The sequence below is a fragment of the Hyperoodon ampullatus genome (assembly GCF_949752795.1).
Source record: "Hyperoodon ampullatus genome assembly, chromosome: X".
Classification (NCBI taxonomy): Eukaryota; Metazoa; Chordata; class Mammalia; order Artiodactyla; family Ziphiidae; genus Hyperoodon; species Hyperoodon ampullatus.
Window position 1 is genome coordinate 97752341 of NC_136913.1, and position 22093 is coordinate 97774433.

A 22093-nucleotide genomic window follows, 5' to 3' on the forward strand; every position below is an offset into this window, starting at 1 on the left:
TGTCGATAATGCGGGAGATTGTACCTATGTGGGAGCAGGGGGCATATGGGAAATCTCTGTACTTTCCCCTCAATTTTGCTGTGAACCTTAAACTGTTTTATTAAAGTCTTAATTAAAAACAAGAATGAGGTAAGTCTGTCTTTGGGGTTTCTCAAGTCTTCCATTTTAGAGAATCATCTGATGGAATTCTAGGCTCCTGAAAGGTTGGAGGAGGAGACAGAGAAGCAGGGATATAGAAAGAATAATAACCACTAACACCTTGAAAACTGACTATGGCTAGATGAAATGTAATGGAATTTTCAGATACATGAAGTTTTGATTTGATGCAAGAGTTGCCAAAAGTCAAGTTCTGAGAGCTAATACTCCAGAAAAAGGCTTATTTGTGACTTGGGATCAGTGGTAAAAGCCACAGATATTAGTGTGGTAGGGGAGAGGCTGATAGAGGCAAGCCTTAGGGTAGGGCAAGAAGGAATAAAGCTGTTTTAAGGAGTGTAGAGAGAAGACTGAATTCCTATATAAAGATGAGATACAAATTCTAGGAACTCATGGAGTCAGGATGTTGGGAGGTGGTTGAAGTAGAATGCAGAGAGTACCATATTAACATCTGTTTTTTTCATCTAAGATACTCCAATAATCAGGGAATTTGAGAGACACTATTGTAGCCTTAGAGAGGCAAGATAAGGGAAGGAGTGACTACATGAACAGAGGAGGACTTGAAGTGGGAACCAGCATATTGCCCTCAACCTCAGCACCCAGAGCAGAGGGACAGGATAGATACGAGATATGCCAGATGTCTGTCTGGGAGCCACCTGGGGGGCCTTCACAGCCTTCATCATATCAAATCAGGCTGCCCACACTGGCCCTGAGGGCAAGATACTCAGCTACAGAAAGACACGCAAGGTTCCTCTGGAATTCTACAGAGTAGATCAAGAGGGGAAGGACTAGAGAGAGATCAAAGGAGAGAAAGAGACTAAAGGAGGGTCAATGCAGTAGGTGGAAGAGGATGAGAATAAAGGCAGGGGGAGTTTGTGGAGATAATATTAGAAGATTAGAACACTCGAGAACACTGAGGAGTGAAGAGATTGAGCTCTTCAACAGACCTCTTCCTAATGAGAGTCCTATTTTTTCCAAAGCAGACCCAGCTCAGAAAAACCAGGTGCTGCTCCCATTACTGTGGCACCATCTAAGCTTATGAAACCAGAGCTCCAACCCACCACCCCTTGCTGTTTAGTGTGCATGGTTGGTGCGGGGTGGGGGGTGTGCTGAGGAAGAGGGCAGGTTGCTATTTGCTTATTCAACATATTTTTTGCCACAGGGACCTGAATTTAGTGCTAAGCAGACAGCAGGGTTTTGGAAGAGGCTGGTGGTCCCATCTGTTCCGAGAAATCCTGCTGACTTTAAGGTCTACATAGGTAGCAGCACAAAAACATTTTCAATGCAGCCAAGGCCAAGCTAAATGAGCAGAGAACTTTCTCTGCTATATTCAATACGGATGAATAATTGTTAATGATAAAGCAAAGCCAATGAATTCAAAGGTAATTGCCAAATACCCTTCCCTCCACACCCACAACAGACCCCAGTAAAAAGATAGCCAAAACCATGAGAATGGGGTCTCTTCTCACTCTCTAGGCTGGATATGAGTGTCAGGAAGAGCCCAGATTGGAGGCGCAGAGCCTACTGAAGATTCCAGGAGCCTATCAGGCTCCCTTGCCAGAGAAGAAGGTAACAAACAAACAAACCACAAACCAAACAAACAAACAAACAAAATCCTCTGAAAACTTCAGTAGTTCAGGTAACCATATTATTGCTAGTAGCCACTATTTGGCTGGCTCAGTCAGGTCTGCTAGGGAGGTAGGACATTGTGAGTTGCCAACTCTGTCTTGGTCAAACCCAATGTTCTAAAGGGTAAGGGCAGACCAGGGCACTTGCTAGGAAGTCAGGGTAGCACTCAGTAAAGTGTCAAATCCTCATGGTGACAGAGATGCCCTAATTTGGTCGATTTTGTTCTCTCTCTTACACAAACTTCTGCTAAACAAATTGAATCCTTTGACTGAACTCGTCCTCACCACTACTGAGCATTTGTTTCTGACTTAACTTCATACTTTGCCAGCCTGCCTTTCCTACTTATATCATTTCTTGCATAAGTAGCCTGAGGTTTAGCTACTCTGCTCATCTTTTTATTCCACTGGGGGTGAGGGGGAGGAATTATGTCTCCGGCCAATTGAAATTATGCTACTGGGTCTTTCCCAAGATTGACTCCTACTTGCCCCTGAAAAACACCTCCATGTCACTCTGTGTTGTCCTTCATACTGCCCATCAACTACACTTGGAGCAGCTTTTCAGAAGAGCTTTGGGAACTGCCATAGACTAAAAGTCCGTGTTCCCCCCCAATTCATATGTGAAACGTTAATGCCCAGTGTGACAGTATTTGGAGGTGGAGGCTTTGGGAGGTGATTAGGTCATGAGGGCAGAGCCTTAATGAATGGGATTAGTTCCCTTATAAAAGAGACCTCAGAGAGCTCCCTTGCCCCCTTCTGCTGTGTGAAGACACAGAGAGAAGATGGCCCTGTATGAAATCAGGAAACATTTCCTCACCAGACACTGAATCTGCTGACACGTTGATCTCGGACTGCCCAGCATCCAGCACTGTGAGATAAACATTCTGTTGTTTATAAGCTACCCAGTCTTTGGTGTCTCTATAGGAGCCCAAACAGACTGTCACATACTCTCCCCAAAGAGACAGGTTTTAAAAAAAAATCTAATCAAGTATTGGACCTCTCTGACTCAGCATGAGCTCTCTAGGATACTAGACCTCTAAAAAACTGGCCTATAGGGCTTCCCTGGTGGCGCAGTGGTTGAGATCCCGCCTGCCGATGCAGAGGACACCGGTTCGTGCCCCGGTCCGGGAAGATCCCACATGCCGCGGAGCGGCTGGGCCCATGAGCCATGGCCGCTGAGCCTGTGCGTCTGGAGCCTGTGCTCCGCAACGGGAGAGGTCACAACGGTGAGAGGCCCGCATACCGCAAAAAAAAAAAAAAACAACCCAAAAAACTGGCCCCTCTTCTCTAACATCTGCTCAATAGACCTCTTCTTGCATCCACTTGAACTTTCTCAGCTAATTAAGTCTGTAACTGGAATAGAAATAGCCAATATTGGTCAAATGCATCTATGTGCCAGGCACTGTGTTAAGTACTTTAAACATGTTGTTCTCAGATATGTAAGATCAACAAACCAGATGAGTGAAAGGGCACCAGAGACAGACGTGGAACAACTAAACAGAGTAGTAGTGTGACAAGTGTTATAGCATAGAGTGATATAAGGATACAGATGAGGGACATCAAACCCAGTTTCAAGGGAGCAGGGAGTTTTCAAGAAAAAGTAAAAAGTTAGGTAGGTGAGGAAGGGGAGAAGGGTATTTCTAATAAGGGAAGAACACATGCAAGGTTGCAAAGTTTGAAGGAACATGGTATTTTCAGGGTGACTGGGCAAGAGAAGCTTGAGTGGTGATGGAAATGATGGCCAGGGTCCCCATAGACCATGCTAAGGAGTCTGGAGTTTATCCTGAAGGCCATGGGGAACCATTGCTAAAAAATGAGAGTGACATCAGATTTGCCCTTTTGAAAAGCCACTTAGGCCACAGAGCAAGGCAGCAGTGTGCAGTAACTTGAGGAACAGAGAGAGAGAGAGAGAGTCAGGAACTGTTTTCTGTTATCCAGATAACTGATACTAAGGGAAAGAAGACAGATTATAGAGTTCTCATTGTATGCCTTTGCTGGCAGTATTTATTCCTTCTGATGACTGACATTATGGTCGTATTTGTTAGATGTCCATTGTTTTATATATATATACATATATATATATATATATATATATATGTATGTATATGTATATATATATCATGTCTCCTCAAATAAACTACAAGCTCCTTGAAGACTGTATTCTTGAATTCTATGAATTATATACAGTTGTCCATTTAGCATCTTGTATATAGTAAGTGTCCAGAATATGCTTATTGAGTGACTGTTATCTATTTTTGACATACTATTCAAAAACTTACGAGTGTTAAAAGGTCAGACCTGACCCCTCATTCCAGCCATTGACTTTACCCCGTATCAGCAATGCCAGCCTTGAACATCAGCTGTTTCTATCCGTGCTCCATTGGTCAACACGTATTTAGATCATAGAGACTTTCCTGGGACCCAAGTTCCCTGAGCAATAACCAATGCCACAAATAATACAATATGTGTGTAGCACTTTACTATTTTACAAGGTAAGTTTTCCATCCATTATTTCATTTAGTCCTTTTTCAGTTATTTTATTCATTTATCACCTCCCAGCCAGAGACAGAAATATTGTTATTAGGAAGCAAATGAGCAGCCAGATGAAGTGTTTGACCAAGGTTCCCACTTAGTCAGAGGGTAGAGACAGGACCAGGCACATGTGTGCTCGGTAAGTCATGTGGTGCAGGGAGAAGGGCCTGGGATGAGGGTTACAAGGAACTGCGTTTGAAACCATGCTCTGTCATTTATAGACTAAAGCTCTAGGCAAGTCATTTAACCTTTCTGAGTTTCAGGTCCCCCATGGGTAAAATAGAAGTGACACCACCTACCTCTCAGGGTAGCTGTGAAGATCAAATGAGATGACACATATAAAGCACTTAGCATGGCACCTAGAATGATCAGTACTTCTCAGCTCCTTTTTCTCTCAGCTAAACACTTTTCAACTAGTCCACAAGTTCCCAAAAATGTCTGGGGAGAACTTTACAATTCGGATTCCTAGGCCCTACTCCATATCTACAGAATCACTATCTCTGAGGAGGGGGCCCAAATGATTTTGATGCAGAGCACAGTGGGGAACCACCTGAATCAGACCGTATCATGAGCCCAAACTGGTCTAGCTTTTAGATGAAAAGTAGAAGGGAATCAACATTTATTGGGACCTACCTAGCTCGATGCAGTGCTTGAAAGGTATGTCTGATGCAATTTTTCTCAATTCACCTGGATGGGGCTTGGTGAAGATGGTTTGAAAAAGTCATATGAAACAACACAGAGACATATATTTTCACCCCTGTAACATTAATTTAGCCAGAGAATTGCTCCTAGGATGTGAAGGAGTTGTCCCTGGTTTTCTTTCTGGCTCCTGACTTTGAAACCCATTTCGTTTTACTTAAAAAAAGAAACTTCTGGGTCAGTCTAAACTATAAAAATAATAACAGTAATTATAATAGCAGTTATTGTTAACATTTATTGAGTACAGACCCTGTACTAAATGTTTTAGGTATATATCATTTCATTTTATCCTCACAAGAGCCCTGTGAAATGGTTGCTGCAGTATTAACACCTCCAATTAAAAAATGATTTCTGGGCTTCCCTGGTGGCGCAGTGGTTGAGAATCTGCCTGCTAATGCAGGGGACACGGGTTCGAGCCCTGGTCTGGGAGGATCCCACATGCCGCGGAGCAACTGGGCCCGTGAGCCACAACTACTGAGCCTGCGCATCTGGAGCCTGTGCTCCGCAACAAGAGAGGCCGCGATAGTGAGAGGCCCGCGCACCGTGATGAAGAGTGGCCCCTCCTTGCCACAACTAGAGAAAGCCCTCGCACAGAAACGAAGACCCAACACAGCAAAAATTTTAAAAATTAAATTAATAAAAAATGATTTCTGATTTTAAAACAGAGGCTTAGGAGATAGTATCATCCCAGAATAGACAGGGAAAGACACTCACTCACTAAAGGTGAGGGGAACAAAGAAAGCTGATGATGAAGTTTATAGAAGGAAATTGTGTGGAGGAAATGGAAGCAAGGAAATTAAGCGTGAATCATGTTCTTTGACCTGAGGACCAGGCAGGACCGAGAAAGAAACAGAACAGAATGAATCCGCCTGACTTTACTGCCATCGCGTGGTGGTCTGATGTATAAACAACTGGTTCACAATTCTGCCTTCACTGTTTCAGTCAATGAGCCCACTAGACCCTCTGTGGGACACTGGGTGGGAAAATAAGGCCAAGTAAAGCTGAGGACCTGCCCTTGAGGCCTTTTTAGAGCCTTGCCTCCCTCTGGAGTCACCAAGCTGGAAGTCACCTTAGGGATCCACTACTCCAGGGGTATGCACCCTCCTCTCATATGGGGAATTTCAGGAAAGACTGAAATGTTTATAAGCACCATTATTTTTTCTATTCAGAATAAAAATAGTTTAGCATTCCATGTGATGTATAGAGTCTCATTACTTTAAGTTCTCTCTTTTTTTTTTTTTTTTTTTTTTTTTTGCGGTACGTGGGCCTCTCACTGTCGCGGCCTCTCCCCCTGTGGAGCACAGGCTCCGGACACGCAGGCTCAGCGGCCATGGCTCACGGGCCCAGACGCTCCGCGGCATGTGGGATCTATCATGGACTGGGGCTCGAACCCGCGTCCCCTGCATGGGCAGGCAGACTCGCAACCACTGCGCCACCAGGGAAACCCTAAGTTCTTCTCTCTTTTTAACAGGAGATGGTCAGTGAGAAAACTAGCACTGAATTTTAGCTACTGAAATGACAGGGAGGAGGAAGTTAATGGTAGATCAGCTTTCTCATTTTTTACCCCTTACACCTGTTGGGCATTTTTTTCATCAAGCACATTCATGTAAACTTTGTCATTTCATGGCCAAAACAATCTCTGAAGGTAGATAAAAATCATCCTCACTTTAGTCATGGGGAAATATGTCTAAAGAGCTGAAATCTGTATGTAGAATCTACAAAAGCCAAACTTGTAAAAAACAGAGAATAAAATGGTGGTTATCAGGGGCTGGGGGGTGAGAGAATAGATGTTTAAGGATACAAACATTGCAACAAGTACTAGATAAGCCCTAGAGATCTAATGCACAGTACAGTAAATATAGAAAACAATATTGTATGATAATCACCAAACTTGCTAAGAGACTAGAACATAATTATTCCAACCACTACAAAGAAATTATAATTACGTAATGTAATATAGGTGCTAATGATCACTGCAATGGCAATCATATTACAATATATAAATGTATCAAACTAACATGTTGTAGAGCTTATATTTATACAATGTTATATACCAAATGTATTTCAATTAAAACACACAAAAAATAAAGAACTGAAATGACTTGGCTATGGTCACACAGTAAGATGGCAACAGAGCCACCCTACAATTTGTTCATTCCACTCAATGCAACATTTAGAGAGTGCCAAAAGTGTGCCCGGCACCAGGGATCTGCAGTTGAATTAAGTTACTCTCTCACTCACTGATTCCCTCCTCCAGCTTGGCCCAGCTTCTCCTCTGGGTGGAGACTTCTCTCTGTTTAGGCTAGGAGGGCAACTGAAAAACCTTAAGCAACACCTGAGCCATAAGTTTTCCAGAAGGATTGGCTGCCCAGGGCTTTCTAGCTGATGTTGCCCAATGAATGAGTTGCTTCTGGCAAGCCCTTTGGCCAATCCCTAGCCCCACCCCATGGGTGAGTGATACTAAAAGGCTCCTCTCCTCTAGGAGGGTTGCCTTAAGAAGACTGGTTTATTTCTTCACTATCCTTCTGGTTTTTAAGAACAAAATAAATATGAAATTAGATCCAGGGCCTCACCACAAAGGTAGGTAGCTCACGACAGGGAGTTAGGTAGGTATCTGTGGCCTCTAGTTGTTCATCAGTCTAGTCCAATGCGCTCTATGTAAAAACAGGGAAACCAAGGTTCAGAGTGGGAAAGTGACATGCCCAAGCAAGCTTAGGAAAATTAAAACCCAGCTGTTCTGATACCCAGGCGAGGGCTGTTTCTACCACACTCTGCTGCCCCTCTGTGGACATGAGAATGTATTAAGCTGTTTTATTATGCTCTGGTGAGCACAAGAAAACGTTGTCCATAAAGAAGGAAACTGACAGAGAGGAAAGGTAACAGGAAACGCCTGTAAACTGAACCCATAAAGGCCAAACCCCGAGTCACCATAAAAGGCTTTGAACTGGCAAGAATGAAAGGAAATGATGGGAGAAAAAAGGAAATGGGCCTCTGAGAGAGGAAACACAGGGCACATACACAAGGCCTTTAGGTAGCCTCTGTTGTGGGCCTTTGTCAAGTTGAGTGGGTCCCTCCCTCCCTCCCTCCCAGAAGTCAAGCCTGGGGCATCCTCTCCAAAGAGGCTCTTGAGAACTGGTCTCATTACCTACTAACAACAGGTTACATTTAGTGCAACCTAGTGTGCTAAATATTTTTAGGTGTGTTTTACTTCACTTAATCTTCTCAATAACCTTAGGGAGAAAAATATTTTTATCCACCCCATTAATGGAAATGCAGAGAGGTTGAGTAGTGTGCCCAAAGATGCACAAATAGTAAGTGGCTGGGCTCACATTTGAACCCAGGTCTTTCTACTATTAGCCTGTGTTGTTATTCATCATGCTATGTGCAAGTGGCTCCTTGCTTTTTTCTGAAAACTAAAGTACTGGGGATCTTTTCATTTCAACAATCGGTATCATTATAATGATGATGATACCAGACAACAAATGTTGACTGGTTACTATATACCAAACACTGTACTAGGGGTTTTGCATGTGTGATGTCATTTGATCCACACAACCACCCCAGGAAGTAGCAATAAGCTCCAAATGCTGAAAAACTTGCCCAAGGTCACAGAACTAAGGGTGTAGCTATGATAAAGCCCACTCTTACCACTAGGCAATCCTCCCATGGGTTCTTCCCTGGCTCCCATTCTTGGTGAGGCCAATTAAAGGCTTGGTGAAGTAACTAGAACGTGGAGTTAAATGCATCAATTTAATGTTGAACCGAGATAGATTCATTTGTGTGGGATCAAGTCCATGAAATCTTCATTTGATGTCTAGAGTTCAAATAACAACCATCAAAACAACTTTCTCAGCTTAAATCTTTCATTTACTTAATCAAATTAAAGTGTGGGAAAGTTGGCACTTGGCTATTGCTGGGAGCCTTTGTCTGACTTTCCCCTTGTTACTGAATAGGTGATTCATTCAACAAACAGATATTGGATTGCCATTGAGCAACATCTCAGTGTGCGTGAGAGTCAGTGAGCTAGGCCCAAGTCCCTAGTGGGGAATTGAGATAGTCACTGTGCTTATTGGGTCTCAGTAGCTATAAATGAGACCACTGATTGAACTACAACGTCCCTCCCATTGTAGGTTTCAGTTCAAGTTCATGATTATTGTTTATTTTTCTCTTTAAAATATTTGATTGTTAATTTCTTATTTTTATTGAGATATAATTGACATATGACATATATTAATTTCAGGTGTACAATATGTAATGATTCACTATATGCATATATTGTGAAATGATCATGAAAATAAATCTAGTTAATATCCATCACCACACATAGTTATACATTTTTTTTCTTATGATGAGAACTTTTAAGATCTACTCTTTTAGCAACTTTCAAATATACAATACAGTATTATTAACTATAGTCACCATGCTGTACATTACATCCCCAGTACTTATATATTTTATAACCAGAAGTTTGTGCCTTTTGACTCCTTTTACCCATTTCACTTAATCCCCACTCTCTGCCTCTGGCAACCACCAACCTATTCTCTGTATCTGTGAGTTTGTTTTTTTCTTTTGTTGTTGGTTGTTTTTTTCAGATCATACAGTATTTGTCTTTGTCTGTCTGACTTATTTCACTTAGCATAATGCCCTCAAGGTCCATCCATGTTGCTGCAAATGGCAATATTTCCTTGTTTTCTGTGGAAGAATAATGTTCCATTGTCTATATATCCACAGTTTCTTTATCCATTCATTCATCAATGGACATGTAGGTTGTTTCTATGTCTTGGCTACTGCAAATAATTCTGCAATGAATATAGGGGTGCATATATCTTTTCGAGTTAATGCTTTTGTTTTCTTTGGATAAATACCCAGAAGTGGAATTGCTAGATCATCTGGTAGTTCTATTTTTAATTTTTTGAGGAACCTCCATACTGTTTTCCATAGTGGCTGCACCAATTTACATTCCCACGAGCAGTGCACAGGTGTTCCCTTTTCTCCACATCCTTGCCAACACTTCTTATTCCTTACATATATATATATATTTTTTTTAAACATCTTTATTGGAGTATAATTGCTTTACAATGGTGTTTTAGTTTCTGCTTTATAACAAAGTGAATCACTTATACATATACATATGTCCCCATATCTCTCCCCTCTTGCATCTCCCTCCCTCCCACCCTCCCTATCCCACCCCTCTATGTGGTCACAAAGCACCGAGCTGATCTCCCTGTGCTATGCGGCTGCTTCCCACTAGCTATCTATTTTACGTTTGGTAGTGTATATATGTCCATGCCACTCTCTCACTTTGTCCCAGCTTACCCTTCCCCCTCCCCGTATCCTCAAGTCCATTCTCTAGTAGGTCTGTGTCTTTATTCCCGTCTTGCCCCTAGGTTCTTCATGACCTTTTTTAAATATATATATTCCATATATATGTGTTAGCATACAGTATTTGTTTTTCTCTTTCTGACTTACTTCACTCTGTATGACAGACTCTAGGTCCATCCACCTCACTACAAATAACTCAATTTCGTTTCTTTTTATGGCTGAGTAATAGTCCATTGTATATATGTGCCACATCTTCTTTATCCATTCATCTGTTGATGGACACTTAGGTTGCTTCCATGTCCTGGCTCTTGTAAATAGAGCTGCAATGAACATTTTGGTACATGACTCTTTTTGAATTATGGTTTTCTCAGGGTATATGCCCAGTAGTGGGATTGCTGGGTCATATGGTAGTTCTATTTTTAGTTTTTTAAGGAACCTCCATACTGTTCTCCATAGTGGCTGTATCAATTTACATTCCCACCAACAGTGCAAGAGGGTTCCCTTTTCTCCACACCCTCTCCAGCATTTATCGTTTGTAGTCTTTTTGTTGATGGCCATTCTGACAGGTGTGAGGTGATATCTCACTATGGTTTTCATTTGCATTTCTTTGATACTTAGTGATGTTGAGCACCTTTTCATGTACCTGTTGGACATCTGTCATCTGTATGCCTTTTTTTGGAAAAAATGTCTATTTGGATCCTGTCACCATTTTTAAATCAGATTGTTTGATTTTTTGCTATGGATTTATATGACTTCTGTATATATTTTGGATATTAGCACCTTATCAGATATATGATTTGCATATCTTTTCTTCCATTTGGTAGGTTGCCTTTTCATTTTGTTGATGGTTTCCTTTGCTATGCAAAAGCTGTTTAGTTTGATGTAGCTCCACTTGTTTATTTTTGCATATGTTGCCTTGGTTTTTGGTTTAAAATCCAAAAAAATCATTGCCAAGATTCATGTCAGGGAGCTTACTGCCTATGTTTTCTGCTAGGAGTTTTATGGTTTCAGGTTTTATGTTAAAGTCTTTAACCCATTTTAATTTTTGTGTATGGTGTAAGATAGTGGTCCAGTTTCATTCTTTTGCATGTGGCTGTCAAGTTTCCCCAATACCATTTATTGAAGAGACTATCATTTTCCCATTGTATATTCTTGTTTCCTTTGTCATAGATTAATTGACCATATTTGTGTGGGTTTATTTCTGAGCTCTGTATTCTCTTCCACTGATCTATGTGTCTGTTTTTAAGCCCAATACTATACTGTTTTGACTACTATAACTTTGTAATATGGTTTGAAATCAGGAAGTGTGATGCCTCTGGCTTTGTTCTTCATTCCCAAGATTACTTTAGTTATTTGGGGCATTTTGTGGTTCCATACAAGTTAATTTCTTCTTTAACTGAAGAAAAAGAAGAAAGAGAGTCAATTACCTAAACTTAACTGATGACTCTTGTGGGTAAGAGCCAGCTAAGTGAATTTCTGGGGTGGGCGGATATAGAGCAGGCACTGGGGGAGGACTGGGATGGCAGGGAACCTGGAAGATGGACTGAGAGACAGGAGACGAGATCCTAGAAACAGGAGAGGCATTGGAAAGAAAGAGTTCAAACTTTTGGAGGGCAAGGGGTTTGAGATTCCTTTCATAACTGTAAGTTTTTGTTTTGAGATCTGTATCTTCCCCATCCCCTTCAGATTGTTTATCTGACACTCCCCCCAAAAAACACACACAGTCTCCTTCTCTCAGGAAGAGAGACTGAGATAAGACACACATAAGGAGTAGATATCCCAGAAGACCAGAGAGAGGTCCTAGGTAGACTGCATATGATCTTAGAACATGGAACACAAAAACTTTTCTACACATCTTTATATTTTTCTTCTATGATCAAATTTTGCTGGGCAATTTAGGTGCCTTTATTAGTGCAAGTCAAATCTAGAGGCACTTTAAAATTTCCCACACATATTCATTCCACTGAGGAACTCTTTGAGAATCCCATCACGTCCAGCCACTGCCTTATTTATTTGTACTCTGATTATACTAAAAGATTGACAGGGAACTCAGGCTGAGCGCAGGTGGTGAGGGTGGGGGGAGACAGGATGCAATACTGGGTACTTTCCATGATGTTTCAGACATTTGTTTCTGAAAACAATAGAGCTAAAGCATATCTTAAGGAAAAAAATTCTCAAATGACTCAAGATACACCATCACCAATAGAGAGGAAAAAAGTCATCGTAGCACACACACGGCAGTGAATTAGGAGATAAGGCTCTACTCACAGTTCTGCCTTTAACTTGCTGTGTGACCTTACACAAATCACTGTACCTCTCCATATTTCAGGGTTTCCTCATTATAAAATGGGCACACTACCATCTGCTATGCATGTACTTTCAAGGATCAGATTAGATCATATTCATGAGAACATGTTGCTAATGTGATCCATTGATAAGGTAGAGACCTTACCTTAGAATTATGTGCTCCTGATAACACAATGGTTTTATAAGCTTGCTTGAAAACAGCTATGTGCCATTAGAAGTATTTAGCTTCTCTAAATTCTCAGTGGGGCTCATTTGTGTGTCCGATGCTTATAGGCCTTTGGATATGAAGGAATGCCCTAACAGTTTTATAGACCTAAGAGAATTTTGAAAATCACAGCAAAGCTGAAATATGTGTGTAGGAAATCAGTTGAAATCAACTGAAATCTCTGTTCACGGGTCCTGCTCATTGCACCTTCACTTTGTCAAGGACCTTGCTAGTCTACATCAATCTCTCTCCACTATAGGATCATTACCATCATCATTCAACTATTTGGTCATCTTAGTAAAAGCCTCTCTTCATCCCACATTCTCCTTCAGTTACTACACAGTTTCTCTGCTCTCCTTCATAGCAAAACTTTTTGAAAGAATCGTCGTCACGTACTGAATTCATTTCCTCATCTCACAATACCTCTAATATCTATAAATCCCAAACTGCTCCTCTGGGTCCCTTCGTCTGGCTGACTCCAGTGGCCACTTCTCTATCCTCATCCAGCAACTTGCAGCAGCATTAAACACAAATGACCATGCCCCTTTCTTTTTTTGACATACTCTCTTTCTCTTGGCTTTTGTGACACCACACTCTTCATTTTCTTTACATCCCTCTGGCTACTCCTTTTGAGTCTCCTCAATAGGCTCTTCTCTACAGAGGAGCATAGTGGCTAAGAGCACAGACTTTCAAGCCCTGCTGTCCAAAATGGTAGCCACTGGTCACATTGTGACTATGACATTTAAATTAATAAAATAAAATAAATTACATTCATAAAATTAAATACATTAATATTTATTAAAATTTAGATTAATAAAATTAAATTAAAAAATCAGTCCCACAAACCTAACATTTCAAACACTCACCAACAAGTGGCTTGTGGCTAACACATTGGACAGCAAGACACAGAATATTTCCATCATTGCAGAAACTTCTACTGGATGGTGTTACCTAGACCAGGTTTCTAGAATTTGAATCTCAGCTCTGCCACTCTACCAGCTGAGTGACCTTAGGCAAGTTACTTAATCTCACAGACAAATATCCCTGCCCTCGTGGAATTTATGCTATTCCTACAATGGAAAAATTAGGGTGTGTCTAAAACACAGGGTGGAGATCTATAAATGTTAATAGCTCTTCAAGAGATATTGGTTAGTGGAAAATGCAAAGTGCAGAACAGTATGGATAGCTAGATAGTTAGATAGATACATAATATGATTTTGGTTGGACAAAATAAAGATACGCATAGAAACACATATTTTTACATTTATGAAAAATTCTGGAGAGATACAAAAGGAATGTAATGGTCTCTTTGGGGAATGGTATTGGTGTCAGGAAAAAGACTGACTTTGCATGTTCAACCTTTGTGTACTGTTTTATTTTGTCACATACATAAATTACTTTTGATTAAAAATAATAATCTTAGAGCTTCCCTGGTGGCGCAGTGGTTGAGAGTCCGCCTGCTGATGCAGGGGACACGGGTTCCTGCCCCGGTCTGGGAGGATCCCACTTGTCGCGGAGTGGCTGGGCCCGTGAGCCATGGCCGCTGAGCCTGCGCGTCCGGAGCCTGAGCTCCACAACGGGAGAGGCCACAGCAGTGAGAGGCCCGCGTACGGCAAAAATAAATAAATAAATAAATAAATAAATAAATAAATAAATAAATAAATAAATAAAATAATAATGGGCAGAGGGCTTCCCTGGTGGCGCAGTGGTTGAGAGTCCACCTGCCGATGCAGGGGACTCGAGTTCATGCCCCCGTCTGGGAGGATCCCACGTGCCGCGGAGCGGCTGGGCCCGTGAGCCATGGCCGCTGAGCCTGCGCGTCCGGAGCCTGTGCTCCGCAACGGGAGAGGCCACAACAGTGAGAGGCCTGCCTACCGCAAAAAAAAAAAAAATCTTAAATCTGTATGTATATGAATTGGCATTTTCCTGGTTGTCTCTTATTGTATAACAAACCACTCCCAGAACATAGCAGCTGAAAACAATCATTTTATTATATTTCATAAATCTGTCAGTCACAATTTGGTCAGGGCTCCGCTGAGCAATACTTCTAGTGCAATTGGCATCAAAAAGGGTCATTCAGCGGTATTCATATGGCTAGTGTGGAGGGTCCAGGACTGCTTCACTCATATGTCTGGTGCCTTGGCTGGAAGTTTGGACTCAACTGGGCCTCTCTGTCTCCAATTATCTCTAGGACTTTCGATGTGGTGTCCAGCAGAGTAGTCAGATTTTTTTATATGATGGCTCAGAGCTCCAAGAAACCAACATGGAAACTACAGGTTCTTTAGATGTTAGGCCTAGAATAAACTTGATGTTACTTCTGCCATACTGTATTGTTTAAAGCAGTTGTAGGTAGGCCAGCCCAGATTCGGAGGATAGAGTGTAGAGATTGACTTGGCTTCTATATGGGAAGAGTATCAAAGCATTTGTGGCTATCTCTAATGCAACACAGATATCAAGATTGCTGTCTTAATACAAGTCATATCTTTGATAATTCAGGCTAGGACTAAAAATCATAACTGTGGATAGTTTAGGATAACTTGACTGGGAAACCTAGGGAAAGAGGAGTTGAAGACATGAGTGTAACCCTTTCATACTGGAGGCTGCAGGAGGCCATTCAAAGTATCAGAGTGAGAAATCTACTTACTCTAAGAATCAACTTCCCTGACTGGCAATGCCTTCTTCTATTGTCCTCCCTATCCCCTTCACCCCTCTCAAGCCACTCAGGGTAAGAAGCTCAGGTAGGGTCCATGTCTTTCTTGGCTCTGTGTCTCTCCCTTCCCAAAATACAGAGCATATAGTAGGGTACAGAGCCTACAGCAGAATCAAAGTAATGCCATCATTTGACAGTCTACCCCCCAGCACATTCTACTCTGCTGTCTATTAAGGAAGCCCATCATCTATTTTAAGTCAAACCCTGTGTTAGCTACTTCAATATACTTTTTCTTATTTCACCATAACAACAGCACTGATATGGGTATTATTAGTATCCCCCATTTTACAGAGAAGGAAACTGAGACATAGATATCAAGTGACTTTACCCCATACAACTACAAAGATGGCAGAGCCTGGATACCAACCGAGATCTTTGACTCCAAACTATGATCTTTCAGTATACCATGCTGCCTCTCAAGGAAAAGGGAACAAAGGCCTATACACTGGACACTCAGTACTTTTCTCCTATTTCATTCATATATCCTACTAATATCTAAGGTGTGTGAGGATGCTTCCACACTGCCAGAACCTCCAGGGTATTAAAGAAAAGTCTAAGGAGAAAGGCTGTACTTCTAGCATTGGCATTCCCAAATCTTGGTATTCACAAGCTTGGCATTCCCATCACATCATAAAAGATTTCTTTTTAATTCTACTACAAGTTTTACTGCTGCTCCTGGCACCTCTATATTGCAAGGGAACAACTGTTAATAGAGTTGTCATTGTCATGTATGTTTGGGCAGCTGACTAGAAATGGGTCAGGAATGGCACAGGTTATCTCATTTTTTCAGTACTAACCAGAAAGGTGCTAATATACAGGCATGCAATTGGAGAATATGGGCAGCAAATGTGGGCAGCAAATTCCTTCAGAGGAATAAGAGACACAGGGAGTTGGAAGGATGTGACAGTGATTCAAAAAAGGAACTAGGAGGGCTTTACTCAAGCAGGATTCTTCAATTCCTTCACCTCTACAGATTCACAGAACAACACAGTGTCCAGTGCACTAAAGAGAGGGGAGCTAGAGCCCTTAGGCAAATATATGGTGTAGGAGAGAAGGGTAAATAAAGGAGAAGAATGCAGTGGAGAGGGAAACAGTAACCAAAGGGGGAAAAAAAACCCTGAGTAAATGAAGGAAGAGAAAAGTAATGATCCTGTGGTAAACACAATTGAAGCCCATCAACTTGGGACAGAGGCAGCCAAACACAAAATTGCCCATTTGGGAACTAGGTCCTTAGAGGTGGTGATTGGTGCAGAAAACTGCCAAACGACTACATGCAAATGACATCTGCAGTTTTTCACTCTGGTATTTTACATTAATCAAAGTAGCAACTCATTTTATTAGAAAAATATTATCCTCATACCAAAATCCAACCAACACATCACAAGAAAGAAATCTACAGACTAATATTCCTAATAAATATAGATGCAAAAATTTTCAACAAAATATGGCAAACTGAATCCAGCAACATATAAAATGGATTATACACCATGACCAACTGTGATTTATCCAAAAAATTCAAGGTTGGTTTAACATATGAAAATCAATAAAATACATATGATCATCTCAGTAGGTGTAGAAAAAGCATTTGACAAAATCCAGCACCTTTTCATGATGAATACACTTACACTAGGAATAGATAGAAAGGAACTTTCTCAAACCTAATAAAAGCCATCTATGAAAATAGCCTAGCCAACTTCTTACTTAGTGGTGAAGAACTGGATGCTTTACCCCTAAGATCAGGGATAAGACAAGGATGTTGAATAGAACTCGTCCTAGAGGTTCTAGCCGGGGCAATTACACAAGGAAAAGATTGGAAAGGAAGACGTAAAACAATCTCTCTTCTCAGATCATGTGATCCTGTATATAATAAATCCTAAGTAATCTACTAAAAGTTCATTAGAATTAGTAAAGGAGTTCAGCAAGTTTGCAGGATATAAGGTCAATACAGAAAAATTATTTGTATTTCTATACGCTAACAATGAGTGATCCAAAAATAAAATTAAGAAAGCAATTCCATTTACAATATAATCAAAACAATAAAATACTTAGGGATATATGTCACCCAACAAATCGCAAAGCTTATATAATGAAAACTACAAAATATCATCAAACGAGGTTAAAGATAACCTAACTCACTGGAACATCATCTTGTGTTCATGGGCTGGAAAACTTAATATTGCTAAAGAGGCAATACACTCCAAACTGATCCAACCTCTATCAAAATCCCAACTGATTTTTTTGCAGAAATTGACAAGCTGAACCTAAAATCCACATGTAAATGCAAGGGACCCAGAGTAGCCAAAACAGTCTTCATGACTTTAGATTTGACAATACTGTATTCCTAGATCTGATACCAAAAGCACAAGCAACAAGAGAAAAACTAGATAAAAGTGGATTTCATCAAAATTAAATAATTTTGCATTTCAAAGGATGTCATCAAGGAAGTGAAAATACAACCCACAGAATGAGAAAAAGTACTTGCAAGTCATATAACTGAAAGGGGTCTAGTGTCCAGAATACATTAAGAACTCTTACAACTCAACAAAAAAGGGCAAATAACCCAGTTAAAAATCAGCAAAAGATATGAATAGATATTTCTTCAAAGAATATATAGAAATGGCCAATAAGTAAATGAAAAGATGCTCAACAAAATCGATCATCAGGGAAACATAAATTAAAATCACAGTGAGATATCATTTCACACACATTGGGATGGCTATAATTTAATAAGTGTAAAATAAGTATTGGTGAAGATATTGGAAAATTGGAACCCTTATACATTGCTGATGGAAATGTAAAATGATGCAGTTTCCAAAGTGATGTTTTCACTTTGGAAAACAGCCTGAAGGGTCCTCAGAAGTCTTAAATATAGAGTCACCATTTGTCCCAGCAATTCCACACCTACCTAGATACATACCCAAGAGAAATAAAAATATATTTTCATACAAAAATGTATACACAAATTTTTATAGCAGTATTATTCATAATATCCCCAAAGTAGAAAAACCCAAGTATCCATCAACTGATGAGTGGATAAAATATGTTATATCTATACAATGGAAAATTATTCAGCCATGAAAGGCAGAAGTACTGATACAAGCTACAACATGGATGAACTTTGAAAACATCATGCTAAGTAAAAGGAGGCAGACACAAAAAGCCACATATTATAATATGATTGCATTTATCTGAAATGTCCAGAACAGGCAAATCTAAATTGATGGTGGTTTCTGGGGGCTGGGTACAGGGAGGAATGGGGAGTGGCTGCTAATGGGTAAGGGGTTTCATTTTGGGGTGATGAAAATATTCTGGAATTGGATAGTGGTGATGATTGCACAACCTTGTGAATATACTAAAACCCACTAATTGTACACTTTAAAATGGCAAATTTTATGGCATGTGAATTATATATCAATAAAGCTGTTATTTTAGAAAAGTAGAATTATAGGACTAACAACCCAACACCTGCCCCCAAGTATTTATTCATTCCTTCATCTATGGCAGAATTATTATATTTACCAGTCAGCCCTGCCCTGAGCCAGGAACACTGAACATGCCGGGGTCTACATTTGTCATGTCTTCTATATAGCCCTTCCGTTATGTTATGTTTGTACAGTAAACAGCTCCTTCCTCCAAAAATGAGTCAGGTGAGACTCAGAAAACAATCTAAGGCCACAGAGAAAAAAGGGAAGTATTGGAGCATAAGCTATGGGGAATGGGTGGCCTCATTGTTTCAAAATCCTCTCCTACAACTGAGAATACTCAAGGAGACCTGGACATTTCTCCTCCTATTCTCTTCCACCATGGTAGGTTGGACAAATATTTTGAAATCTTCCAGGGAGAGTCCAATCTATTCCCAATTCACAATAATGAACTTAAGCCATTCTCAGTGAAGTTGGTCACCATAGAAGAGCCCAGAGCTACTTCTGTCACCCATTTTAATATTTAACACCTCTTGTCATTAACATGCCAGTAACAATGTAAAAATGCCAGTAACAGTTCCCAGTGTTTAACCCAGGTTCCTAATGCATGATGTAAAACAAATTACCTCTTGTTATAACCTCAGTGGGGAGCAAGAAGAGATACTATTGATTTGTATTTGGAAAATAGTGCCTAGAAGGATATACAACAGGGACTAGGATTTATTCAGAGGATGACAGATTAGCAGTCTCCAAGCATTTGGAATCCCTCTATAGATAGGGTTGTCCCAAATCGGTCGCAAGACTCTGGGTAAAATTCCATAAAGGGTGTGGAGAGACATGGTTAAAGAAGTAGAATTTATGTTCAACCCTTGTAAATTAGCAAGGCCACATTAGTCTGACCAAGCCACCACTTCCCACAAGCTCACATAGTGAGAGACTCAGGCAAGCACCACGAGCAAGCACAGGCCCCTCCAAGAGCACTTTGAAAAACAGATTCCCACTGAGCCATCACCGCCATCCTGCACAGGCCACCTTACCTAACTGAAATTGATTGGAGACATTCCCACATGTTTGCATTATCTCCGGGCTATTCCATCCTAAGGGGTATAATGCACAGCCTGAGCTTATCAGCAGTCCTGGAAAAAAAAAAAAGCATACACACAGGTAGAAAAAATATAACTGGTCTTCTATCACCCCAACATTCCCTCTGGATTAGCTCAGCACTAATTCTCCCTCCTCCACTCAGAGCTTACCATTCCCCTTTTACCCTAAATGTCTATGACACTACCAACTCAACAGGATTTCTTTGCTGTGCCATAGGTGGTGAGTTGCAGTAGACAGTAGAGGGGACAACTCACAAAGAAAGGACAGTATTGGGGATTGAGACAGGCCAGTATGCTTTTCACAGCCAAAATGTTTTTGCCAATGACTTACAAAGCTGAATTGGCCTCTCCAACCAGACTCCTCTTCTATCTTGGTCTGATTTACAAAGAATAAAAAGGTAGGAGCTGCTACTCTTTCCTACAACTCATCGTTTTCTAAGAGTCAAGTCAGTCCTTACTAGTCGAAGGTAGGTCATGATTTCTGTAGCTTGAATTCAGCTGCCAGACTGGGATCTACAGAAAGCATCCACGTTATCTAGGCTTCTCCCGGTGAGCAGGGCACCAGACTCCCTCTTCCAGAAACACTTCCTTCTTCTGAGAAACCATTCCAGCGTCATGCTAAGCATTCCTGCTTTCTTTGGCTTCCAAAACCTTCCACTGTGCCCCTTGCCTTCACCTCCATTTTGTTTAGGTCATTTGGTTACTACAGGGAAAATCTGTGTGACCTTAGTGATAACCTTACTCTTCTGACCAGAGATACAAATCGGGGTCTGCTTGCTGACACTGTCTTTTAAGGACAACTGCCTCATCCACAGCTCTTGTTTACTGCCTAGGTTTACATTTCATAACCTATGACCACCTCTCCCTTGCCTTTGCAACCATAGATTGAACTAAGCATTGGCATCTGCCACAAAAGCAATCAAATTCATTGGCTGGCCAGTAATGGATGACACCATATCGTGCTCTGAAGAGAAGAGCCGGGCCAGATTTTTGTTTCTGGAAATTTTAATCAAGAAACACAGATGCTGGACTTCCCTGGTGGCGCAGTGGTTAAGACTCCATACTCCCAATGCAGGGGGCTCAGTTTCGATCCCTGATCAGGGAACTATATCCCACATGCATGCCGCAACTAAGAATCAGCATGCCACAACTAAGGAGCCTGCCTGCTGCAACTAAGGAGTCAGCCTGCTGCAACTAAGACCCAGTGCAACCAAATAAATAATAAATATTTTTTAAAAAGAAAAGAAACATAGAGAAGCTGAGCTAGTTAGCAGATGGAGCAGAAGTTAGGAAAAAACACCAGGAGGTAAAATCAAGTGTGTGTCAAGCTAAAGCCAAGTTCAGTCCAAAGTTATGAATAGACATCAATTCTGGGTAAGCTGAGGAAACTGATTGGTAAAAGAAGAGAATACAGTGGCAGGAAGCAGATATATCATGAGGGAAACCTCCATACTGCTCCTGAAAGAGCTAGAGAATCTAGTCCTTCCCAATGGCTTTCCAGTTCCATTTTTCTTATGTTATAATAAGTCCCCTTTTCATTGGAGACCTCAAGCAAGTCTCTGCTGCTTACAGCCAAGAGAGCCTAACTACAAGAACGCTATACTTGAGTACTACACCAAAGTTCATAGGAAGGTCACCTACCGTGAGTGTGGATGCAGAACCTAACACATAACACAGAGCCTCCACAAAGCAGGTATTTGATTAATGATGACTGGGTGGCATATTTAGAGGTTCCAGAAAGGTTCCAGACAGTGAAAAACAAGCTGCTCCAGGGACTGCCAGCCTCACCTTCGTTTCTCTTTCCTCACCGAGGAAGACTCCATATACACACTGAGAAGCTAATAAGCCCACTTTGCCTTCAGCTGCAGCCTTTTAGAAGAGCTCAAAGTACTCGCTAAGCTTGTCAGCAACATGACAACCAGCTGTTCTCAATAGTCAGTGAGGCCAGAGGAAAAGACAAGGTCCTAAAGAAAAATCAAGAAAAGTTTAAATAGGAAAACAGAGAGAACTTTCTG

General features: G+C 41.0%; 1 protein-coding gene across 1 annotated transcript in view; it reads right to left on the bottom strand.

Annotated features, from left to right (window-relative positions):
• LHFPL1 (LHFPL tetraspan subfamily member 1) overlaps positions 1 to 22093 on the bottom strand; it is a gene marked incomplete at its 3' end in the record, with an annotated part of 48919 nt that overhangs the window by 12393 nt on the left and 14433 nt on the right. The window contains exon 2 of the mRNA XM_079727941.1: positions 20013 to 20111. Coding sequence (XP_079584067.1) covers positions 20013 to 20111 — 99 coding nt within the window. The remainder of the gene's footprint in view (positions 1 to 20012; positions 20112 to 22093) is intronic.